A 21,410-nucleotide genomic window follows, 5' to 3' on the forward strand; every position below is an offset into this window, starting at 1 on the left:
GGTTTGTCGAAACTTTACGTTTTAGACCAAACAGAGTACTTTCCACGTTCAAAATGTTTTCCTCGTCACGTTCGCTAATATTATGGGCATAAAAGAACGACTTCACTTTTGCCAATGCAGCGTGTGCTTCGGCAAAACTCGGCACAGCTTCGGGCTCGCATTCGTCGTCTTCCTCACCGCTCCCACCCCCTTCGCGATCGTCACACAACTTATCAATCGTGTCGACTCCGCATGTAGCAAGCTCGCTGTCTACTGCCGCGTAGTCACCAAATTTAACCACGTCTTTCACGGCGCCAAATCTATTCCAGTCTTCGTGAAAGCCATCATGCTCATCCACACTGACGTTAGAGTCTGCTTCTGTGCGAAGTTCACACCCGTAGCCACCTTTGTGAAAACAATTCAGAACAGTTGGTTGGGAGACATGCCGCCAAGCTGCCACTGTGAAATGAATTGCTTGTAGCACGTCAATTTTCATGTTGACATCCTTCCCAGCATCCATTGCACATACAGCGGTTTGCACAAGGCGCTTTCTATACAACTGCTTGAAAGATTTTATGATGCCCAAATCAAGCGGTTGCAAGACGCTCGTGCAATTTGCTGGATACTGCACGACTTTCACATTTCGTAGAAATGTCGTGTCCTTCGGATGAGTGGCACAATTATCAACAAACAGCAAAATCTTTCTGCCTTGTGCGCCCATGGAGGCATCCAGAGAACTTAAAAACGCCGTAAAGATGTCTGTTGTCATCCAAGCCTTTTTGTTGGCGTGATATTTCACCGGAAGTTTTTTCATGTTTTTGAAACAACGCGGTTTTCGTGATTTTCCAACTACAATCGGAACCCGTTTGTCACTACCGTCACTGTTAACACACAGAAGAACAGTAATTCGGTGTTTTGCACGTATTCCCCCGTGGCAAGATTCACCTTTCAATGCCAGAGTCCTATCCGGGAGGGCGTTGTAGAAAAGTCCGGTCTCATCCGCATTATAAATGTCCCGCGGCTCATATCCCTCCAGCAGTGTTGGCAGTCTCTCGAGCCACAGCTCCGTTATTTCCACATCCACAGCAGCACTTTCGCCGGCTAACTTCTTGTAGACCATACCATGTCGTTCTTTAAATCTACTAATCCAGCCATTCGACGCTGCAAAATTTTCAATATTCAGTCTTGCGGCTATCGTCTTGGCTTTTTCCCGCAAGATGTTGCCATCAACAGGAATTCCTGAGGCCCGCGATTGCTGGTACCAAGTAAAGAGGACACTTTCTAGCTCACTGAAAGTTGATTTTCTTCCGGATTTCCTTTTTTTGCATGAATTACCGCACTTGTCAGTTTGTTTTCGGATTTCTTTCTTCTTTGCAACTATTGAATTTAAAGTAGATGGTGCTAATCCAAGGCGTTTAGCAATGTCGATTCTTTTTTCAAATGGATTCTTCTCCACTTCTTCTATGATTTTTAATCTTTCTTGAAGAGTTCTGACTTGCTTTAGTGGGCGAGACATGGTACAGGAATAATAACAAAATAATTAACAGGAGTAAGAGGAATAACAAAATATTTACGGGAACAACAACAAAAGTATAGACTGGAACAATAACAGGAAGAATGGAAGTACTGTTACTGCCGAACACGACGAAACGTAGCCTTAGAAGACACTGAACCACTGGAAAGGAGATGAACCAGAAGAATGAAAAGTGCCGCCAGCCTTTCCTTTGTACTTATAATAAAAGCATTTGTGAAGAAATTCACAGTGCACATGCCATTTGGCATCGCTGGAACGAAATATGAGTGCACCCTAATTAAAATCGTAAAATTTCTGACAATGAGCACTGCCATTCACTCCAACTATCACCCCTGCACCGCTGACCCCTCATTCCAAAAAAATCTGTGCTGGTTGGGCGACATAACAGGTTACCGCTACTGCGTATTCCAAAAACATTGTGCGTCTTTCGGTATTAATTTATCTCAAAACCCAGCATTTTAAATTCTCAGAAACGATCATTGCGGGAAAATTGTTGGCCGGGACTAAGATTTTTGAACGATCGATGCGATAAAACGATAGTTCGAGGAACGATAGAAGCGGGAAAATGTAACATTATTTTATATGGGATGTATTCGGGACCGAACAAAACGGACGATGCATCCGGGAAAACGATAGTTCCGGGAACGATAGATAGAGGTTTCACTGTATCTATTTGTTAGCTAAAAAACCAAATCATGCAAACAGCAAGCTAATAAATGCAAGTGCTGGCACACAATATCAAAAAAACAGACTAGAATTGTATTCTCGTGAGCCTACTGACAAGGCAACACTTTTAATGCTGCAGAAGTTAACTATTAATCTGTATTTCATGATAACAGGTACACAAACTTAGTCGGTAAACAACAAACTTTTAAAACTCTTAAAATGGCATTGCAGGGGCTGGAAAAGATTTACCACTCACAGAATAGCAAGTATAATTTATGCAATATAAAGCATTAATGTGCACACATGCAGGCACACGTATGCGCACACACAACATCCTATCCAACTTCAAACTTTTCACCAAATGTAACAGCAAAAAAGATTAAATATTCCAAGAACCCTCCAACCCAACCAGACACTGAAGATGAACGTGGTCGATACAGAGAAGAGGCTTAGTATTCTATCTTGCTCTTAGTTTATTTAGTACCTGTGTATTGTAACATCCCCATGGGACTGAATGGCGGATACGCGTTGTGCGGTGAGGAAGATAAACTGGAAGTCTGTCTTCTGTCGGGGATGGTTCGATGATCCTTTGATGATTCATCATATCCTGAAATATAAAATATTTAACTAAAGAAGCAACAAAAACCTTAAAACAAGGACTTACAAAATCACCTATGAAATGCCAATGTAAGGATAACATTTATACAAAGCCTACTCTGCTTCCTATAAATCATGTGGCCTATTTATTCGTTCTACGTGTCGTCTGGTGACGGCATAGCTTACAGTTCTCATACAATTTACTCTGAATACCATGCATGGCACAGGTCATATTTGAGGATTATGTCTACGATACCTCAGTCTTTGTGGAAATCACTATATTAAAATTAAAATTAAAATATGGTGTATACAGTCACACGCTAAAGTTAGAAATGTATTCCAACTATGAATTTGTGACTCATGAATTCAGAGTGAAAAGCAAACTAGAAGGGATTTATGTACAATGATTCTGTCAAAATAAATACATTAACATCATCACACAATTCTGTTGACCATACACATTTGAAAATATGCAAAATACTGGGCAAATAAATTGTAAAATATGGTACAAAAATCGATAAGGTGTAACATATACAGAAGAAGAATGTCTGTTTTTGGTGATCAATCTTAATTTCACCCTGCAATCAACATTTGCCAAAATCAAAGTCTCTGAGGAGACACAAACACATTACAAATTAAAAACATAGTTAACAGAACACATAAGAGGCCACAAACATCAAACATCTGGTTCAGCTTTCACTGTCAAACCCCAAACACTTTTGCCTACATACGATTTAATTTAGTTCTATTAATGTTTCACTTAAAATTAAATATCATCCCACCACACGTCTGACAATACGTTGGATTTGAGAGAGACTACTTGTCCATAAAACAGAAAAGTTGAGAACTACTGTTTTAGAGAAATGTTCTGATTCTTACTTTGCGTCCGCACCCTTGGAGCAAACTCTCGAAAAGGGACTTCACTTGCAAATCAATCATATCACGTGGTTCGATCATGTTTTCTAGATCCTGAAACATACAAAACAGAAACTAAATAACCACAGAAGAAACAGTTCAAATTCCTATAAAATTAGACAACAGCTACTACAGTCTTCAAAAACGCAACTCAAAATACCTGGTAGGGCAGGAGTACCTGAACAGCTGCATTTTCACCTTATCCAGCGAAAAATTATTAGCCACAGCTACTAGGATTCATACTACCCACGTAACAAATATCAACAATTCAGAGGAACATACTGCCTCGATATTTTCAGCCCTAAAGATGGAAGCAGGACGTTCCTCAGGAATGTTGGTATTTACATACAAATCCACATGGATTTACAACCCACAAGACCAATATTTACGGATTAACAACAACGGCTTCATGAATTCATATTTAACAACTTAAACAAATGTTTAACGAGCTAAGAAATGTATGCACAGCGTAACAGTGATGGTCCAATGTCTGTGATGTCAGTTGTCTGGAATCAGCAACAATTGATCCATAACCACTGTGCCCCTGCCAGCAGCTTCCAAAGTCTGATTTCTCACTCAAATGAAAGTAGCATTTTTTAAAAAATGTGCATTTCTCATTTAATAGTACCACACCAAAGGAGTTGCACAGAAGTGGCACTTAATCATTGATTGCAAATGACACCGAGTTTATTACTTTCACTTACATCAAAACTTGATGTTGCAACTTCCAGTGCAAAATTTACAAGTGTAACTCATACTATTACAAAGATTTAACAAAATGTAAGCAAGCACGATAAATATGAAGTTGATGCAATGTTGCAATGTGTAGTCTGGTTGAAACTCGCCTACATCGCAGAGGCGCTTAATGCCTCCGAAACGTTGGTAAATTTCTACCATAACCTAGAAGACAAGTCACCTGATTTCTTGCTGCTTGCACATTACAATCTGCACAAATAGAAAACATTCAAATACAATCTTATTCTTCTTCAGTTGGTGGACCCTGGCTTCCTTACATACAATACAAAATTTCCCTGCCTTATTTTACTTCCCCTGAGTATTACAATTTTTAATAGTAAATGAGTAGTAATTTCTCTGGAATAAACACAGCATAAAACAAACAACCATTGCAGCAGTGTAGTTACCATGTGCTTTATACACAGGAGGTCCCTGGTTCAAATTTCAGCCTGGAGACCTATTATCCTGAGACTTCCCTCAGTCCTTCCAGGCACATCCTGGGTCAGTACCTTAAATTAGGTGAGGACAAGATAGCACTCCCTCCACACCCTTTCCCATCCATTATATATCATCTAATGCCATAAAGTCTTAACTAGTAGCTAATGACAGTGGCGAAAAATAAACCACAAACAAATAAAAATATAATTTTTAAAGCAAGTGACATCCACAAAATCCGTCACCAACGGCGTATTTCCTGAAAGGATAAACAGAAAGTGGGGATGAAATTCGAGTTTCTCACAGAGAACAGGTGAGTATCAAAGTCATGGAAGAACATATTTCCTCCAGTATGTTCCTCCAAGACAAAAGGTACCCACCTACAAACCCACATGGCAACAGACAGAAAATGGGATCTCAAGCCAAGTTAATTGTAAATTTGTCTGAATAAAATAAAACTGGTACTGCTGTTCAGTCTGATATGCATTCACTACAGCGCAGATGCAAATAAGTGCATTACACAATTTAATCATTTAAAGAGGAAATGACAGCCATCTGAATTGTAAAAAAGTTGTAACAAAACTCATTCTATTGTAAACATTAATCAACATTTGAACAGAATAACAACCTCTTTCTTAGATATTAAGGGACGGTAGACGGTAGACTACTGTCCCTTAATATCGGACACACAACACATCACTTACAACCCAATATAAAACATCCAAGCACAACCTCCAAATTTAAAGGAGAGACAAAACTTAAAACCAAACAAATCAATATACGCAACGCAAGATGTACAACAGTTTTTAAAATTGATAGACCTGATGATGATGTAATACACATTGAAACATGTCGTCAATACAAAAAATGTAACAAGATACTCTTTCTTAGAGTTTAAAATGGTAGTGACCTTTCGTTTATTTGACATCGACTCTGCACATGACCATTTTATTTGTCCTACCTTCCTTGCCTTCATAAAGAATTTGTACTTCTGAGAACTGCTACTGTTTAGGAATTCCAGGACATCTTCCCGATTCAGAATTGTTACAGGATTGTCAATTTGTATGTTGAATGCTGAAACAATTTTGTCCAGTTCTTCTTTTTTCCTGGAAATTACTTCACCTGCAACAGGAAACAAGTGAGAAATGATATACACAGTAATGTAACCCACTGACCCAAATGTGATCAACTGCTACTCCAAACAAACTATTTCATTGAGACGGTCGGGACCTGGTGCCAATTTAACGAAGATGAAAGGATAGGCAATGTGCCACTTACAGAAATCTTCAATATTTAAAAGCTGTAAATTTTGTAATATAGTAGAGTCAATCGAGACTATTAGTTTGAATGGAGTACAGTACATAAATCTTGTAAATCAACCTTCACCCAAGTTATTAATTCAATACATCAAGTAACGCGAGTTGAAATAAACTGAAACTTCCTATATAATGCTGTATATGGAGGAAGACCAACAGGACTCTCAGAAAAGAAGAAGCCTAATATGACACTTTTACGCAATTTCAGTAAAATGGGCCTGAAATCTGCGTATCTTTTTAAACAGCCAAAAATAGAACATATTTGAAACAAATATGACAAAACAGACATTTACACATAATCAGTGTGCATGGTAAAATGCCCTCTTAAAACACATATACAATCAGGAAGGGGACAAGTCATATTTTATTTATAAAAAACTAATTGTTTAAAGATAACAAATTTCTTGTTGAGAGCATCCAATATATGAGATGAAGGAAAAGCAGAGGGAAAGAAAGCCCAGTACCTTCTTCTGACTTTATTTCGTATGTGCCGCGACCAGTTGCATCGAAGCGTCTCCTTACAATTATATGGTCACCATATTGTTCTCTCTCGTAATTAAGGTGACCAGTATTCTTCAATGTCACTTCGATGGTAGCAGTGACTTTACCCTTCTTTATAAATTCTGGAAGAAACAGGAACAATTCTAAAATTCTGATACACACACTTAATCTTCCTTCCAATATCATATGAAATAAAATTAAAGTTTTGGACCAAATCCACTGTTCATTCAGTATTAGGTTAACTGAGGGGATCCTTCGCAATTCTCATGTTCTCTAATTCAGTCATTTGGGCTTGATGATATTAAACATCACGATCTTACAAAATTTACTTAATGGGTTGGCAATAAATACCATGGTATAATTTTTTTTATCAGTGCAGGAATGGTAAGTCATGGTAGGAGAATATCCAGCGCACAATATGCTGGATCTTCTCTGCCCCCTGAGTTACCAAGCTCACACATGTACACACTATGAATTATTTTATATAATCAGATTAAAGAAATTTAAAAACATAAATAATATGTACTGGGAAATTAGTTTTAAGGGAAGATAAGAGATGACAAATTTCAGTTCATTACCTGTGTAGACTGTACACTCAGACTTTTCAGACTGGACTAAATTCAAGCTAGATAAGCAAAGACTAAACCTATGACCTTAGCAACTTGTTACAATATGTTACCTTTCAAAGAGGTTCCTCTCTTAATAGCTCTTGGGTTACCTCCCAAACCAAGTACAAGAGCATAAACTATCGCAGTTTTGCCACTGCCATTCTTCCCAAAAACAAAATTACCTCTTCCGTTCAGACGAACCTCCAAGGATGAGTGGCACATGAAATTTGTTATGTATATTTTTTCAATGATCCCAGATTTTGGTTCCTGTAATGTCAATATTCTTTTAAAATAAAATTGCAGTAAACTCTACAAATGAGGCAAACTTGTCCCTGAGCACTAGAACCATGCTAGTTCAGTTGCAACACATCAATCACATTTATAATAATCAATCTTCAGGGGCTCCTATAATGTATAAAGTTCCACACTTTTCTGTCAATTCATGACACACAGATTGAAACTTCAATCTGCAGTACAACAAAAGTGGAACTCCAAGATCCAAATTCTTAAAATGTTCACACATGAATACACGACTTAGAAGAAACCCAGGCACCAAAACAAATATTTAGTAACATGGCAACCTGGTACATATTATAATTTATGCTCTGCGTGTGTAATCATGTGCCTATAAATAAGGACTCATATACAGTATATATTCACGCATGTACGCGCACACACACCAGTTACATAGAACTCACATTTGAGGGGTGTCCACTAGAACTGGATTCGTCTCCGTCATTATCTCTTCGGAATTTAGAGGTGCTCGGTGCATCGTCTGATTCTCGAACTCGCTCATCTCGACTGCCAGAGTTCTTTTGTTCAAGTGAAGCTCCTTTCACATTCATTTTTAAAGATGACCTACAGAATCAGAAACATGTGAGAACTACAACTTTACTTCTTAGATAATTTCATAAAAATGTAACAAACTTAATTTGACAGACTTCAACACAACTTACATGCGTAATACCTGTCTCATATAAACCGTACTTCTTGAATGAATTATCCTAGAAATAAGATAGAACTTTCTTTCTGCTGTTACGTCCTCCCTTACATCCAAACTAAGTAACCACATCTAAACAATTACTCATAAAACACACAAAATATGTAGCTTAAACTCAAATTTTAAATATTTCACGATACTGTATCACATCACTACTCGCTTACACAGGCCCACCTGACTCAATTCTCATTCAGCTAGACACTAGATGTACGTAATTTTTAATAGGTCTTATTTCATAAGGAATTCAAGAATAAACAAATATGCAATTTCCACATTTACTTCTAGTCAATCAACATAATCTGGACATGTGAAGGCCAGAGTGAGCGAGCAATTTCGCATGAGATACGGGTCAAATGCCATTTTTAGATCAATGAAATCTAAAATCCTACAATGAGCTGGGTTTATGGCTTGAAATAGAAATCTAAGGAATTCACACTGAATTTCTTGGTAAACATCAATTTGGAAGGCACGTACTTGGAGGAGCTGGTAATTATATAATTCCCCGTGTTACATGATGGTGTTCGCTCGACTCGCCACCAAAGTCAATTTCCATTTATGCCTGTGTCCTGCCAGTGGTCTCCTTACTTCAAACATGAGGTACACATTTCATATACCTCCAATGCGCGCTACATGTCTCCTCCATCAAGCCCTCCTAGATTTTATTATCGTAACAATATTTTTGAATACGCTGGATACTACGTGCAGAACGTAAAGCCTTTGTGTTTGCATTTCTGTACAAAAAGTGCTCAAAATCGTTTATATCGAGGGGAAAGTATGGAATTTGACATAAACCGACCAGTCCAAAAAAAGAATATTAATTAACAAGAAACAGAACAAGGGGGAACAAATTACAAAATATTCTATCAACTGGTTTCAAGGCACACATTTCTTTCTACTCGGATCCCAAATACATCCATCCACATTCAATTCGACTCGAATGTAGAGAAGTTTACACAGCCCTGTTTTAGTTGCAAAGAATAACAACATACTAGGTCTCTCTTCACACACGAACATGTTTTGGTCATTTAAAATTACGTAACTTCAGTATCGCAAACCAGACAGCGTCGAATGACAGAATAATTAGTTAATAATTAACCGGAAAGTATTCAGGATGGACGGCCAGTGGCGTAGTTTAAGGTACCATCCAGGCATCTTCCTGGAGATACTGAGGAAAATCATGAAATACCTCCATCAGAAAGCACGGTCTTTGGGCTGAGAACAGAGCCTCACAAATACGAAACCCGAACTGTAATTATGTGACTGCGATGATGTTCTTTGTCACTGAACAAGTAGACCTATTTTCTATACGTGTTTGAGGATTCTTACGTTAGTAAGGGAAAATTGACTGCATAAAAACGTAACAAATGGCTGCTCAGTCAATATGTTCTTGAAGAAAGGTACATTTATCATTAATTATATTACAAAAATAACGTTATATAAATCAATAATGGACTGAATCGTTTCCTTGGCTTTATAAACTCGTCATTAAAGAAAAACTAAGATGATTTTGGTAAGATCTGAGTTCCCCACGGCGACGAGTATGATGATGGGGGCACAAGGATCTGAAACGGCGGTCAATATCTACCAAACTATAAACGGCTTCCGTACAGACTAAACTTTTAGACGACTAATAGTGCCTTCCACTGACGTTAAATTGTTTCGACGGGTAAGATCGAGCGAGTTCACCCGGTGACTGCCACGACTGCACACTGGCCGGCAGAAAAGCAGCTCATTCATTACAATTGCAGTGCCTAATTGGGCACCTCCAAATACAAATTAGAGAAAAATCCGGGCCAGCCTTGTGACATATTCTGGCCTCCTGACGATAACTGACAGATACAATGACCTGAATGTTAACGCCATCCGCAAGTTAAAAATGAACTCGGACACGCTGTCAAAAATGTATCCCCTTTTAAACCGTTGCTCTAACACTTTTAAGTTTTTCATTCGGGCTACTACGGCAACCGCTGCTCGTTGTTGTCCCCATTTTAAAGAAGAACAATTAGGATTCTCTTAGCTCGAATGTGACTCCGATGCAGTTCGAAGAGCCTCACACAACAGTTAAATGGAGTATTCTAATTGTGACTGCGCGTGGTACGTGCAGCGCGTCCTGTGTTCGCGGATGAAAACGGCACCTGATGTGGAGGGCAGCTGCTAATACTTTAAAGGTTGCTGTGTATGCGAGTGGAAATGTATATGGATTCTGAAAGACTAAATATAATTAATTCATCAACACAAATTACAGGACAGAATTTAGCAATTAGTAAAACTCTTACTGGTGAATACCATAACATAAGTGTAAAAGTTTCAACCTGTAGTTTAATATCACCTTAGCTGTACACACAGCCACGTTGTTCACGATCTCGCAGTTTAACAGCTTTCAGTAGAGGGACAAAAATGTTTGGTACTGGTGAACAGTTGTAATTACAACTAATACTTTTGCTGCAATGTCACTGACAATTAAAAAAACTGGCACAAGAACAAATACAAATAAAAGCTTTCTTACTCAGACTAGTGACAGAGTCCTCAAGCAATACGGTACGATCCCTAACTCACAAAGCAAGATGCAATCAAGCCATGGCCAGTGCATGCCTTTCAAATTCCAATGCAATGCCAAATGTAGAATGACTTTCAATAAAAGATAATCATCACAAGGCACAGAAAGTATGATCCCAAAATCCTAACAAGCTGTCTTTTTATACTAAAACACATAAGCTCCATTAGGCCCTCATGCTATTGTCATTAAAGAAAAAAGTAACCATATTTATTCCTCTGTTACTTTAATAATGCTTTGTCATTTCCGAGGAACACTTATCATAAACTGGCAGGAACATTGTAAATTATAAATTGTACAGAATACAGCAATACCCAGAGGAACTGAGGAAAATAATGAAAACTGAAAAGTTAGGGTATCAGATTTGAATCCTGAGACTATGGTGAACTGGAAAGAGAGTAAAACAAAGCAGCTGTGGCATATTTTGTTATATAGTTCACTGGAATGATGAGAAAACCTCAGTCTTGACACCTGTAACCAATTTCAGGATGTAAGCCACATACAGCGGTATAAATTTTTCCTATTAATTATAGTTAATACATTCATTCCTCAATTTTTAAAGGCAGATATTCCCTTTTTTATTGCTACATATATAAAAATTAATTTCATACTCATTTAGAGAAAAATTATTATCGATATGGTAACGTGATACATTCACATACTAAATAAAACCTACAAGTAAATATGTAGTACACACACATTTAATATAATGAACACTGCTAATTTGATACTAATTAAAACAAATTATATAAACAACAAAATTATTATTCTTTAACCCACTGCTCCTCAGACTGTACAAGAAGAAAAACACAGTGAAATGTCACCTGTAATTTTAAACTGGGTTTAAGGCACTACAATCTACTGTTTAAAATGTTTTAAAAATAAATTTAAATGGTGGCATTTGACATCAATATATGACGATTCACTTGTGGGTACAAGTCGATTGCTGAGGTACCAACTGAGAAGCTACAGAATTAAATATGCTATCTTGTTATTTGTTTCATAGAGATCCTTGAAACAGCAAAGAGCATTCTCAGATTTTTTTGTTCAATATTTGGACCAAATACGTATGCTGCAGGACCCTTGTAAGGGGGGGAGACATTTAGACAGGGGTAGGGGTGATTTGACTGAAGAGTATCAATGGGATTAGCAGAGCAAGGTATTGTATCACCTGCCTGGAAAGAGTAGTAAACTATAGCACATCCCACAGTACTGCAGTATGATACAGCTTGCTTTTATGATATATAAAGAGTTCAATTTCTTCCCAATAAAAAATGACAATCTCATAAACTCGTGGGTATTTTAAGTAGAGCTGAAGTCTGAACTTCATTCCCTCAAATATATACACAGTCATAATGATATAAACAGGGGCATTTTAAACTGCCTTTAGACTGTTTAGTCCGATTTTGACATTCTGCAGGAAAACAAAATTCCTTTTAATTATTCCAAATTGTTTGAAAATTTCAAGTGAATGTTAGTTAGAGAATCCTTTCCTTAAAGTGGATGATTAGGTTAAAAATTAATCTTTGACGTACTGTCAAGCCTTAGAAGCATTTTGGACATACACAGTGCTATTTGTCTGAATATACAAACATTATAACAATATCATGACACAACAGGACCATATAGTCCTATTCAACCAACCACACACACACAAATTAATGGGACACTTAACCCTTAAAGCTTAGGAACATTTGTTCACACAGATCAACGCTTATATCGTCCAGTAACCGAGACCTTCAACAAAATGATGGACACCAAGAGAATTCAATGGATGTCATGGTATTGGCCAAATTTTATTTTAGATTTTAATTGAATTATTCTTATTACCAGATGCCATACTGCCACAACAAGCTGGTTCAATTTCACTGTCAAATGAGATTACTTCATCAGAGACACTCTTCAAAATTAGATGTTCTCTATTTCGTTCCTCAAGTTTCAACTAAACGTAACTTCAATACATATGTCAGTTTCTGTAAACATACGACGTAGGTCATTTACAGTATTCAAACTTCCAAAACAACAAAAATCACGCAACTACAAACAATGAATGAAGTATTATTTGTTGTGGCAACATTGCGTGTTTCATCTAGCTTACATTCAGATGTCACTGACAAGACATCATCCCCATGTGATCTTTTGGTAAAAATAACTTTCATAGGGTTGGTAATCTTAATTTCAATTTCGGAGTTGTGTGTGTGTTTGCTTACAGTTCAAAAAAATATATTCTAATTCATATGAAATTTGAAGTGCTTCTTCCTGGAAACCAAGAAGATATTTTAGAAAAGTCAAAAACTCAGTCCTGAATTTGAGTGCTGGTGATGGTGCTTCCTGTTGCTTGGAAACTAGACATGAAAGGACAGTGCCATGACCGAAATTGCTTTTTTCAATAAGCAGACCACAGTAAAAATGGCTGCAACTCCAAAAACAGAGATACGGGTGAGAAATGGCCAATGAATTTTGCTTACAAAACATCTTGTTCCTGCTCATAAGGTTCTTTTACATGCCCTAAAACTATGACATGAGACCGCCGGCTTTACTTCCCCTCTGAAGAAAGTTTTATCATCCTTAAAAGTCCACCGACCTTGGCTGGGTTTGAACCCGTGAACCCTGGGTCCAGTGGCGAAAACGCTAACCACAAGTCCACTGAGGGCAACTTAAAAGTACAATAGTCAAAACAAACAGGTAAGCAGATTAATACGGAGCAATCACATTATTACACATTATCAGACTTTCATCTCATCATGCTGACTTAAGAAGCAAGTAATGAATTCCCTATTTCTACCTGCTGACTCAGACGACTCCACCTTGATGTAGTAGCCTCCACATCTGATTTCACTGTCTGTGACATGATGCCATCATCCACAAAATGACGTCCAATATCCTGGATCTTGGCCAGGCGAGCTTCTAGATGATTTCGAATGTAGTTTTCAAGGTCCTTCAAAAGAATTGCTAAATCATTTACTTTCACAAAACATAAAAGTAGCTATAGTGACTTCGAAAGCGATCCAGGAATGACACTTTTTAGGATATAAGCCAAAAGACCGATCATTTGCAGGAATTCCATAATCTTCAAACACAACTCCATATAAATTGTTTGTTCTTTAATGTGTTTACTCATCAAGGAGATGTGCAGAAGACTGAAATAAGAATTATAACCTTGCAAGCTACCCTGAAAGACCATTTCCTCAGAACTCACTCTGATCCATAAATTTCAACAAGAGATGTGAAAATGAATATAAGCCAGTTCAGAATGTAACTGCTACATAGCCTGCAGATATGGAGTCTTCTCAAAGGTTTCAAACTCAGTTATTCTGACCGAGGATTTTTGTGGGGTCTCCTTAGTATTTTCACATAAATGCAAGAAAACTGCCCTAAAGTAGACTCTCCCCTCAAAACTACCCTACTCCTATTCATTCAGTTACGAGGGAAAAAAATGTGTTAATGCCTGCACTCATCACCTTCACAGTAAATAGTCTACATGCATTATCCTCAGAAGGTAAATTTCAGATTCACTGAATATGTAACATTTGAGGTTTCCACAGTGACAAATCCAAAGACAATGATCACTGGTAAACTTATACCAGACCACAGAAGACAGCCATCTTATGTCTGGTCATCTGACTAAGTGATTTCCCTAATCGCTTCTCTAGTTTGTCCAACCAATCCATTTCTTGGGCAACCAAAGCTGATTAAGGAAAATTCTCATATTTTATTCAATTACAGAAATTTCAAAAAAACAAAAACAGATGATAGCTGAAAATAAACTATAAACTCTTGCCTGACTTACAACATGACGTAAAGTCACCTGGTAATTAAACAATATCTTACTATTAAATAACACACGTAACATTTATGCACACTGAGTGGAAACATAGTGAGTATGCATATACTGAAAAACGTGAAATGATTCAGCATCTGTGCGTCAGTCACCAAGATCCAGTTATCATCTGACTTACTCATCACCCAAATGACTGAGGCTGCAAAGCATCTCAGCAATATTATGGTAAAATTAGGATGAGCGAAGAAACATAACCAGACTTTTCAGTAAGTTTGTTGAAGGAATCTGAGCAGTTGTAAGAAATGTGTGTCTTCCAAAACAATTCATCGAAGATCTCAATGGAAGCCCAGCGACACCAGAAACAAAAAGATCACAACATCAAAATGCTGATACGTTTTTCTAATTTCAACAGAAACAACCATTATAAAACTGTTAATATAAAAGTACATAAATCTAAACAGTTCTGTCAGTACAAAGTTCCTCTGTTACGGATGATGGCACAGTACAATCTGTTAAATCATTCTCCATAAATTCAAAATCACAGGATGTATCATTTAGAGGTTATGAATCTCGATGTAAGGTCATGTGTCGTACTTGCAATTTACATTTCTTAAAAACTAGCAGAACATATGAAATAAGCAATATTGCTATAGACATCTGCAACATTTCAGAAATATCTTTGACAGAAGAAACAATTAGCAGACCTCAAATAGGTAAGCTGTTTCAAAATTTAAAAAAAAATAAAATGACTTTCATCGAAGATACTGAAATTTTACAGTCCAACAGTAAAGCAGATAAAAAGTTATACAAATTAGGGGACTTGTTTACAAATAAATCAGACATCTCACCAAATGTAAGTTAATAAGGATGGATTCTCATTCTGATACAAAATCTTAAGAACCAACATACTGCTGCAAAATTTGTCTCATCTGCTGACTTACAAGCGGAAGTAGAGTCAAGTCAATGTGTCAAAACTCCTGGAAAACTTCAGAAAGAACCTTATTTCCTTTCCAAGAAAATCAGAAGTGATAAAACAATGGTTCATGGGTAACCCCAAAACAAATCTTCAAAATTAACAGGTCTAGTATGATGAATCATAAAAGAGGCCAGACGAGTTCACTCAAATGCAAGGAGCACATAGAATGTCCTCCTCTTTTGATGTAAACAGAAATCTGTATTGGGAGTTTATTTCATATATAAGTTTTTCTAAATAAAATGTTGTGATTGCTTTCTTCACTCTGTTGTTTGTGCAGAAATTTCTGACAACCATTCCGGCTGTTGCGCATTTCTTAACATATTCCTCCGCATTTAGTATTGCGCGACTTTTCGTTCTTCCAAAAACTCAATTTAGAATTCAAAGCGAAAAGGTTTCGATGACATCAATGAAATAAAGGGGACAATCAAAGACTAGGTTTTCAAAATTCCACAGCAACTTATAAAATTACAGAAGCTCGGTATTTGCTGTAACAGGTTTGAAAGGGTACTTCCAAACAGAACAGCATCAAATAAGTACTGAGATAAAATTTCAGTATGGAAATTTAACTTGTCACATCTCGTGACACTGGCTATTAATGAAACAATAGGAATGTGATTCCTCACAGAAACTGCAGGATACAGAATGCCGGATCTTAAATGTAACAAAGATAATACAGAAGAACCAATAATAAATATGAGGACAACATGAAAACTATGAAAAGATGCATGAGAACAGAATTCCAAAGCCACTTTATCAACATAAACCGAAGAGTAGAACAATCCAGGAATGCCTGAAAAAAAAAACAGAATAACTTTAATCCCTGTATATGGGGCAGGCCAAAACTTAATCCATAATGTTGATGTTGATCACGATGAGACGAAACACCTTCAAAAACCAAAGATGATAAATTCAAGTTTTAGATCCTTTACAGCAACACATTCATAAAAACAGGCCAAATCTTTGGCAAGATGAGAGGACAGTATTACTTTTGACAACTTATTCCTGTCCGAAAAAACAAATAACAGTGTTCAAACATTTACCACAAGAAAAAATCTTAAAGAAATTTAATTTTCAATCATACATACACAAACAATAACAGTAGAGATTCTTGGGCAATGACATTCCAGGCTTTTTACAAAAATAAAGTATGTTACAAACATATTTCCAACTCAGTCCTCAGTTATGAAGATGGCGATATGCGTTCAAACCACGAACAAAGGACAAGTAGCGGCTTTGTCATTACGCGTGAATCGAGTGAAGTTATTTACTTCTCAGAATGGCACGTGTAAAATACCCACAATATTAATGCATAAACGTACTCAATTTCCCTTGCCCAAGTCACATACATTCGAATATGCAGTCAATTTCTAGCGTTCTTCTTCCAATCACCGCCCGCACAACATTCGCAAACAACTCAACACAACACAACCTCAAATTGCAAAAAACGAATATGAACGTACGTTGCAGCGTCTTAAAGGATAACCGAATGACAACAGGAAAACCATAACGATCCACACTGCAATGAATATTCTGATTTAATACCTGGGTCCAAGAGTTATGAAGGGAACTGACCCTCAAAACACAAAGAAACTAAAACAAGGCGGGGTCCTGCGCAAGCGCAAGACATCGTCACTTGCCACCAGTCACAAGTTTCGTGCAAGCAAGCCGCTCTCTCTCTCTCTCTCTCTAACCGAATTGCTCATGACTGAGCATCCTGACCCCACATGCGTTGCTTCAATAGGCCGTGTTCAATACACTCTCAATAAAGTATCACCACGGTACATAACACAGGAAAGCCGATTTCACTGCACTACACATCACTAGAAAATTATCAGGTCAAGACTTCCGATACACCTGGTGGTTTACTTTCATAATTTTACAGGTTCCCTGTGCTGAAAGAAATATTCTCTGTACATCAGAGAGAAGTAATGATGAACACTTACCCTTTAGACGGGCCGCTGGCACACGCAGCTGGATCTTCCTGCAAGCCAGACAGCTGATCCTGAACAACATGCTTTACTCTCTTTCTTGATGGACCAGGTTCCATTGCTGTGAACATACAGCATGTATAAAGAAAATACAAGCAGTTTTCATCTAGGATTTGACATGGGCAATGAAATTTGTAATAGTGAATTGATAAGGACACGGTAGTGTTTGAGAATAATATTACGTTAGATCCCAAAACTGCACAGAAGTCTTCTTTTTTCTGACATTCTCAATACAACAAAGTTAAAAAAATAAATCAGTAATCTAAATGTAGGAATGAAACTGTATGAACCATATGTTCCCCTCAACAGAAATCTTCAGTAAAAGGCAAAAGATTTATGCGAATATCAAGGGAAACCTGAGTTTTTAAATAAGCTAAATAATGTAGAATAAAAAATTAGATAAAACCCCAAGCATTTGGGAAATGTGTGATTATTGACGTTGAAAGAAATAAGAGTATAATGAAATAACAGTATGTAACGACGCCATGCTGCAGAATTCCGCCCCAAAACATGTAATGACACACACCCTACCACTTACAATCTGGTACCTTGAAACAGTGGGGTGCTTCCTCAAGTATAAACTTTAACCTTTTGCAGCTGAAACTCGTGCAAATAATATTTAAAAATCAACTTTCTTTTTCTAACAAAAAACAGCCTAATCAACTGGTGAATGCTCTTTAGCAAAATTATCAATGCTGATCAGCCTGCAAACTAGTATACCAATTCATCAATGAAGATGAACATGACAAAAATTTAAACCAATGGCAATGGTATATCACCTACGATAGATGTGACAGACATTAAGAGTGTCCCAAGTTACATCTGTCATTTCCATACGGTTATCTCTGCACGAATATCATAAAATGTAAATGTTGTGCATTGAGGGAATTTCTATAAAAGCCCATATTATATTGGACCAAATTGTATCCTTGTATTTAAATACGTGCTCAAAAGCTGTCATTACAATAAAAAAGTCATTCAAATTCTGAATGAAAGTTCTGTAACAAGTGAATAATATGGGCATGTGAATTCTTGCAAAGCAGAAGCAATCTCCTGACCAGCACATCAACATCCAGTCACAATCCCTGCAAGATTTCAACACTGGTATAGTGAAGATAGTTTCAACAAATGTTCTCAAACAAAATGAACAACAGCAAGACCAGCAACGAACATTCACATAAAAGACACACTGCACCTTAAATTCATGGGCAAGGTCTGTGTTGGAAAAGCTGGCAAACAAATCAAAAGAAAACACAAGATACACACACAGATTTCAAACTCGACGTAACATTTGGGTTGTGGGGCTTCCATAAAAATAAATCTGTAACAGGCACAGTATCTTCACTCTCAGTCTGAAGCCATTTTTCAGTTCACTGTCAATCTTTTCAAAACTTCTCATAGCACGCACCATGACATGAACTTTTGATTTCCTCATTTCTTACTAACTCTGGAGAAAGTTTCCCCATAATCAAACCAGTGTTACTGGACTCCCAGAAAACTATGCCCAAAATACGCCATCAGTAGGTCAGCCTGGTATATGGTGTTCTTTCAAGGATGGAATCACTCAATCCCTATCACATACTTTTATTATAAATTCTGTTGCCCATTTTCTGTTCTCAAATTTCCTAAGTACACGAAGCCTTTGTTTTACTGTCAGTAGAATTTTATTATGATTTTCATCCACCTTCTTTAGAACCCCCACCCCCACCCCACAAGTAAGTTGAAGGCCTATTTCACCTGTGCTTATTTAAAAAATTAGTAATGCATGAATATTCCAAACACTCATAATCAGGAGCTTACTGAACAAGTAAGAACCCATAAATTTCTCTTTCATGACATTATGCAATCATAATGTACAAAGTCAACAGATTTCTAGTACTTTCCTTTTGCAACCATGACAGGCCCAATATAGACAAGTTGGTGGGGAGTGGAAATATTCTACTTGAGTGTGCGCTTTGGAATGCAGACAAATCACATATTGGATTAACTGACAATTCATCCTTAAATAGGAATGATCATACCAGACACGGATTACAACTTAATTCAGAAGGCAAGTAGAAGCTTGTGCAACTCACTGCTAATTAGATTAGGTGCAAACTGGATACCTGTAATCACTGATGTAAGATCTAACCCTTCTTTTAGGCTTAAGCCCAAATCTGTCACCAAATACCTGAAAGATGTCTACATCAATGCTAATAAACCAGTTCTAAATTCAGAATACAATCAAGATAACAATTCTGTGGTGCACCATCATAACATAAGAGGACTTTCAAACAAAACTGATCAACTATCAGTGTCCATTAATAATAAACACACACCCTAATCTGTGTTTAACCCAACACCAGAGGTAAAACTTGAAAATGTTACTTTTGGAAGTACTTACTCTAGATGAAATATGGTAAAAGAAGGTGCAAGTATTATTGCCAAAAAGAACCTAAAATTTAATTAGATAAATGTATTGTGTCACTAAAATAACAAGAAATAGACGCTGCATTGTGCAATTGGAATCTAAACATTCCAACATATATGTCCTAGCTATATATAGAGCCCCCACTGGCAATGCTGACTTTCCTAAACAAGTTACAAAGCATTATAAATTATCTTTTTAAACCTACAGCACAACATCGTCAACTGTGGTCCCATTATCATCAATACAAATTATCTTATTGAAAGTCACCATAAAAATGTGTAAAATGATCGACTAGCATCTTCCAATGTCATGGCAATAGTTAATTTCCCCATAAGAATCCAAAATTACTCCATCTGATCACGATGTATGACTTCTAGTAATATTAATAATAAAAAAGTCGATCTCCAGTTATCATAAGTACAGAATATCAATCAGACTCAGAAATGAAGACACTATTAAAGAATGTATAACACATCGAATGAAAATTGGCACTCAGTATTAAACAGCCTTGATGTAGATTCAAAATTCAACACATTCCTAAATAATCTCTTAAAAATGTATAAGCAAGTTTCACCACCAAAACAGTGATAAAATATCTGAAAAGAATGACTGGATCACAAAGATAAAAAAAGATTACCTAATTTGTCAATAGTGGAACAACCAAGTAATGAAAATTCACTGCACGAAATATTACAAGATACTTACTTTCTCGAGGTCTAAATCAGATTAAATGTGACAACCAGACTAAACAGCCTCGAGCAAAAAAACAAAATAAAAGCAGTCTGGAAAACATGAAAGAAATAAATCAGGGAAACATTCTACAGAAATATTGACCTCATTAATAAAGATAAATGATAATGTAATAAAAAATATTAAGCTCTTAGCAAATTATTTCAATATTTCTTAACAAATACAGAAAAGATTAATAATCACGCTACAAAACAGAAGCAGAAGTCACAACAAAATATCTTAGTCAAACAATCCCAAACACACGAAGTAGAATGATGGCGCCATCGTCGTCGCGACCAGAGATGACATTATCAGAAACGCAGAGAGAAAACCTACTCTTGTCAGCACTCCATTTCCACATCTACGAGCACACTTACAACGTATACCATTATTCGCGAGACTGTATTCAAACGTTCAACAGTCGACATACAAAGTACATCTCCACGATGCATTACCTTGATTTTCGCTTCTACGTTCTTTGGTCACCATACTCGAATACGTCACAAGATTTCGTAAAAGCATTCATAGCACGGACACATCATCAACAACACGAAGCTAAGAGTGCACGTGGTTTACGATAGCAATGAAAGCGACGTCGTGCGTTTAATCGGCCAGAATAAATTGTCAGTGACCTTGAAAGTGGTCGAAAATCAGGTTAAAGTTCTGATACTGTTACTATATAGTAC

General features: G+C 37.0%; 1 protein-coding gene and 1 pseudogene across 14 annotated transcripts in view; both read right to left on the reverse strand.

The window, feature by feature from the left end:
* The window catches only part of LOC147870706 (structural maintenance of chromosomes protein 6-like), a 36,912-nt gene extending 16,151 nt beyond the window's left edge, over positions 1–20,761 (reverse strand). For 4 of the 14 annotated variants that reach the window (XM_087342121.1, XM_087342120.1, XM_087342118.1 and 1 more), the window contains exons 1-8: positions 18,365–19,769; positions 17,541–17,646; positions 7,985–8,144; positions 7,358–7,553; positions 6,642–6,800; positions 5,823–5,983; positions 3,656–3,745; positions 2,664–2,786 (exon numbers count right to left, since the gene is read on the reverse strand). In XM_087342121.1, coding sequence (XP_087198247.1) covers positions 2,664–2,786; positions 3,656–3,745; positions 5,823–5,983; positions 6,642–6,800; positions 7,358–7,553; positions 7,985–8,144; positions 17,541–17,646; positions 18,365–18,386 — 1,017 coding nt within the window. In that variant the 5' untranslated portion in view covers positions 18,387–19,769. Of the gene's footprint in view, positions 1–2,663; positions 2,787–3,144; positions 3,355–3,655; positions 3,746–5,822; positions 5,984–6,641; positions 6,801–7,357; positions 7,554–7,984; positions 8,145–13,625; positions 16,388–16,682; positions 17,472–17,540; positions 17,653–18,364; positions 19,916–20,700 lie in introns of those variants that run through there. The other 10 variants (XM_087342122.1, XM_087342119.1, XM_087342123.1 and 7 more) reach the window with 9 other exon arrangements.
* LOC147870707 (U5 spliceosomal RNA) lies at positions 17,837–17,949 on the reverse strand (annotated as a pseudogene).
* Positions 20,762–21,410: the final 649 nt, after the last annotated feature.

Source organism: Zootermopsis nevadensis, unplaced genomic scaffold (assembly GCF_977971745.1).
Source record: "Zootermopsis nevadensis isolate Lab colony 2312 unplaced genomic scaffold, Znev_1.0 Znev_ptg000212l, whole genome shotgun sequence".
In the NCBI taxonomy this organism is placed as follows: domain Eukaryota; kingdom Metazoa; phylum Arthropoda; class Insecta; order Blattodea; family Termopsidae; genus Zootermopsis; species Zootermopsis nevadensis.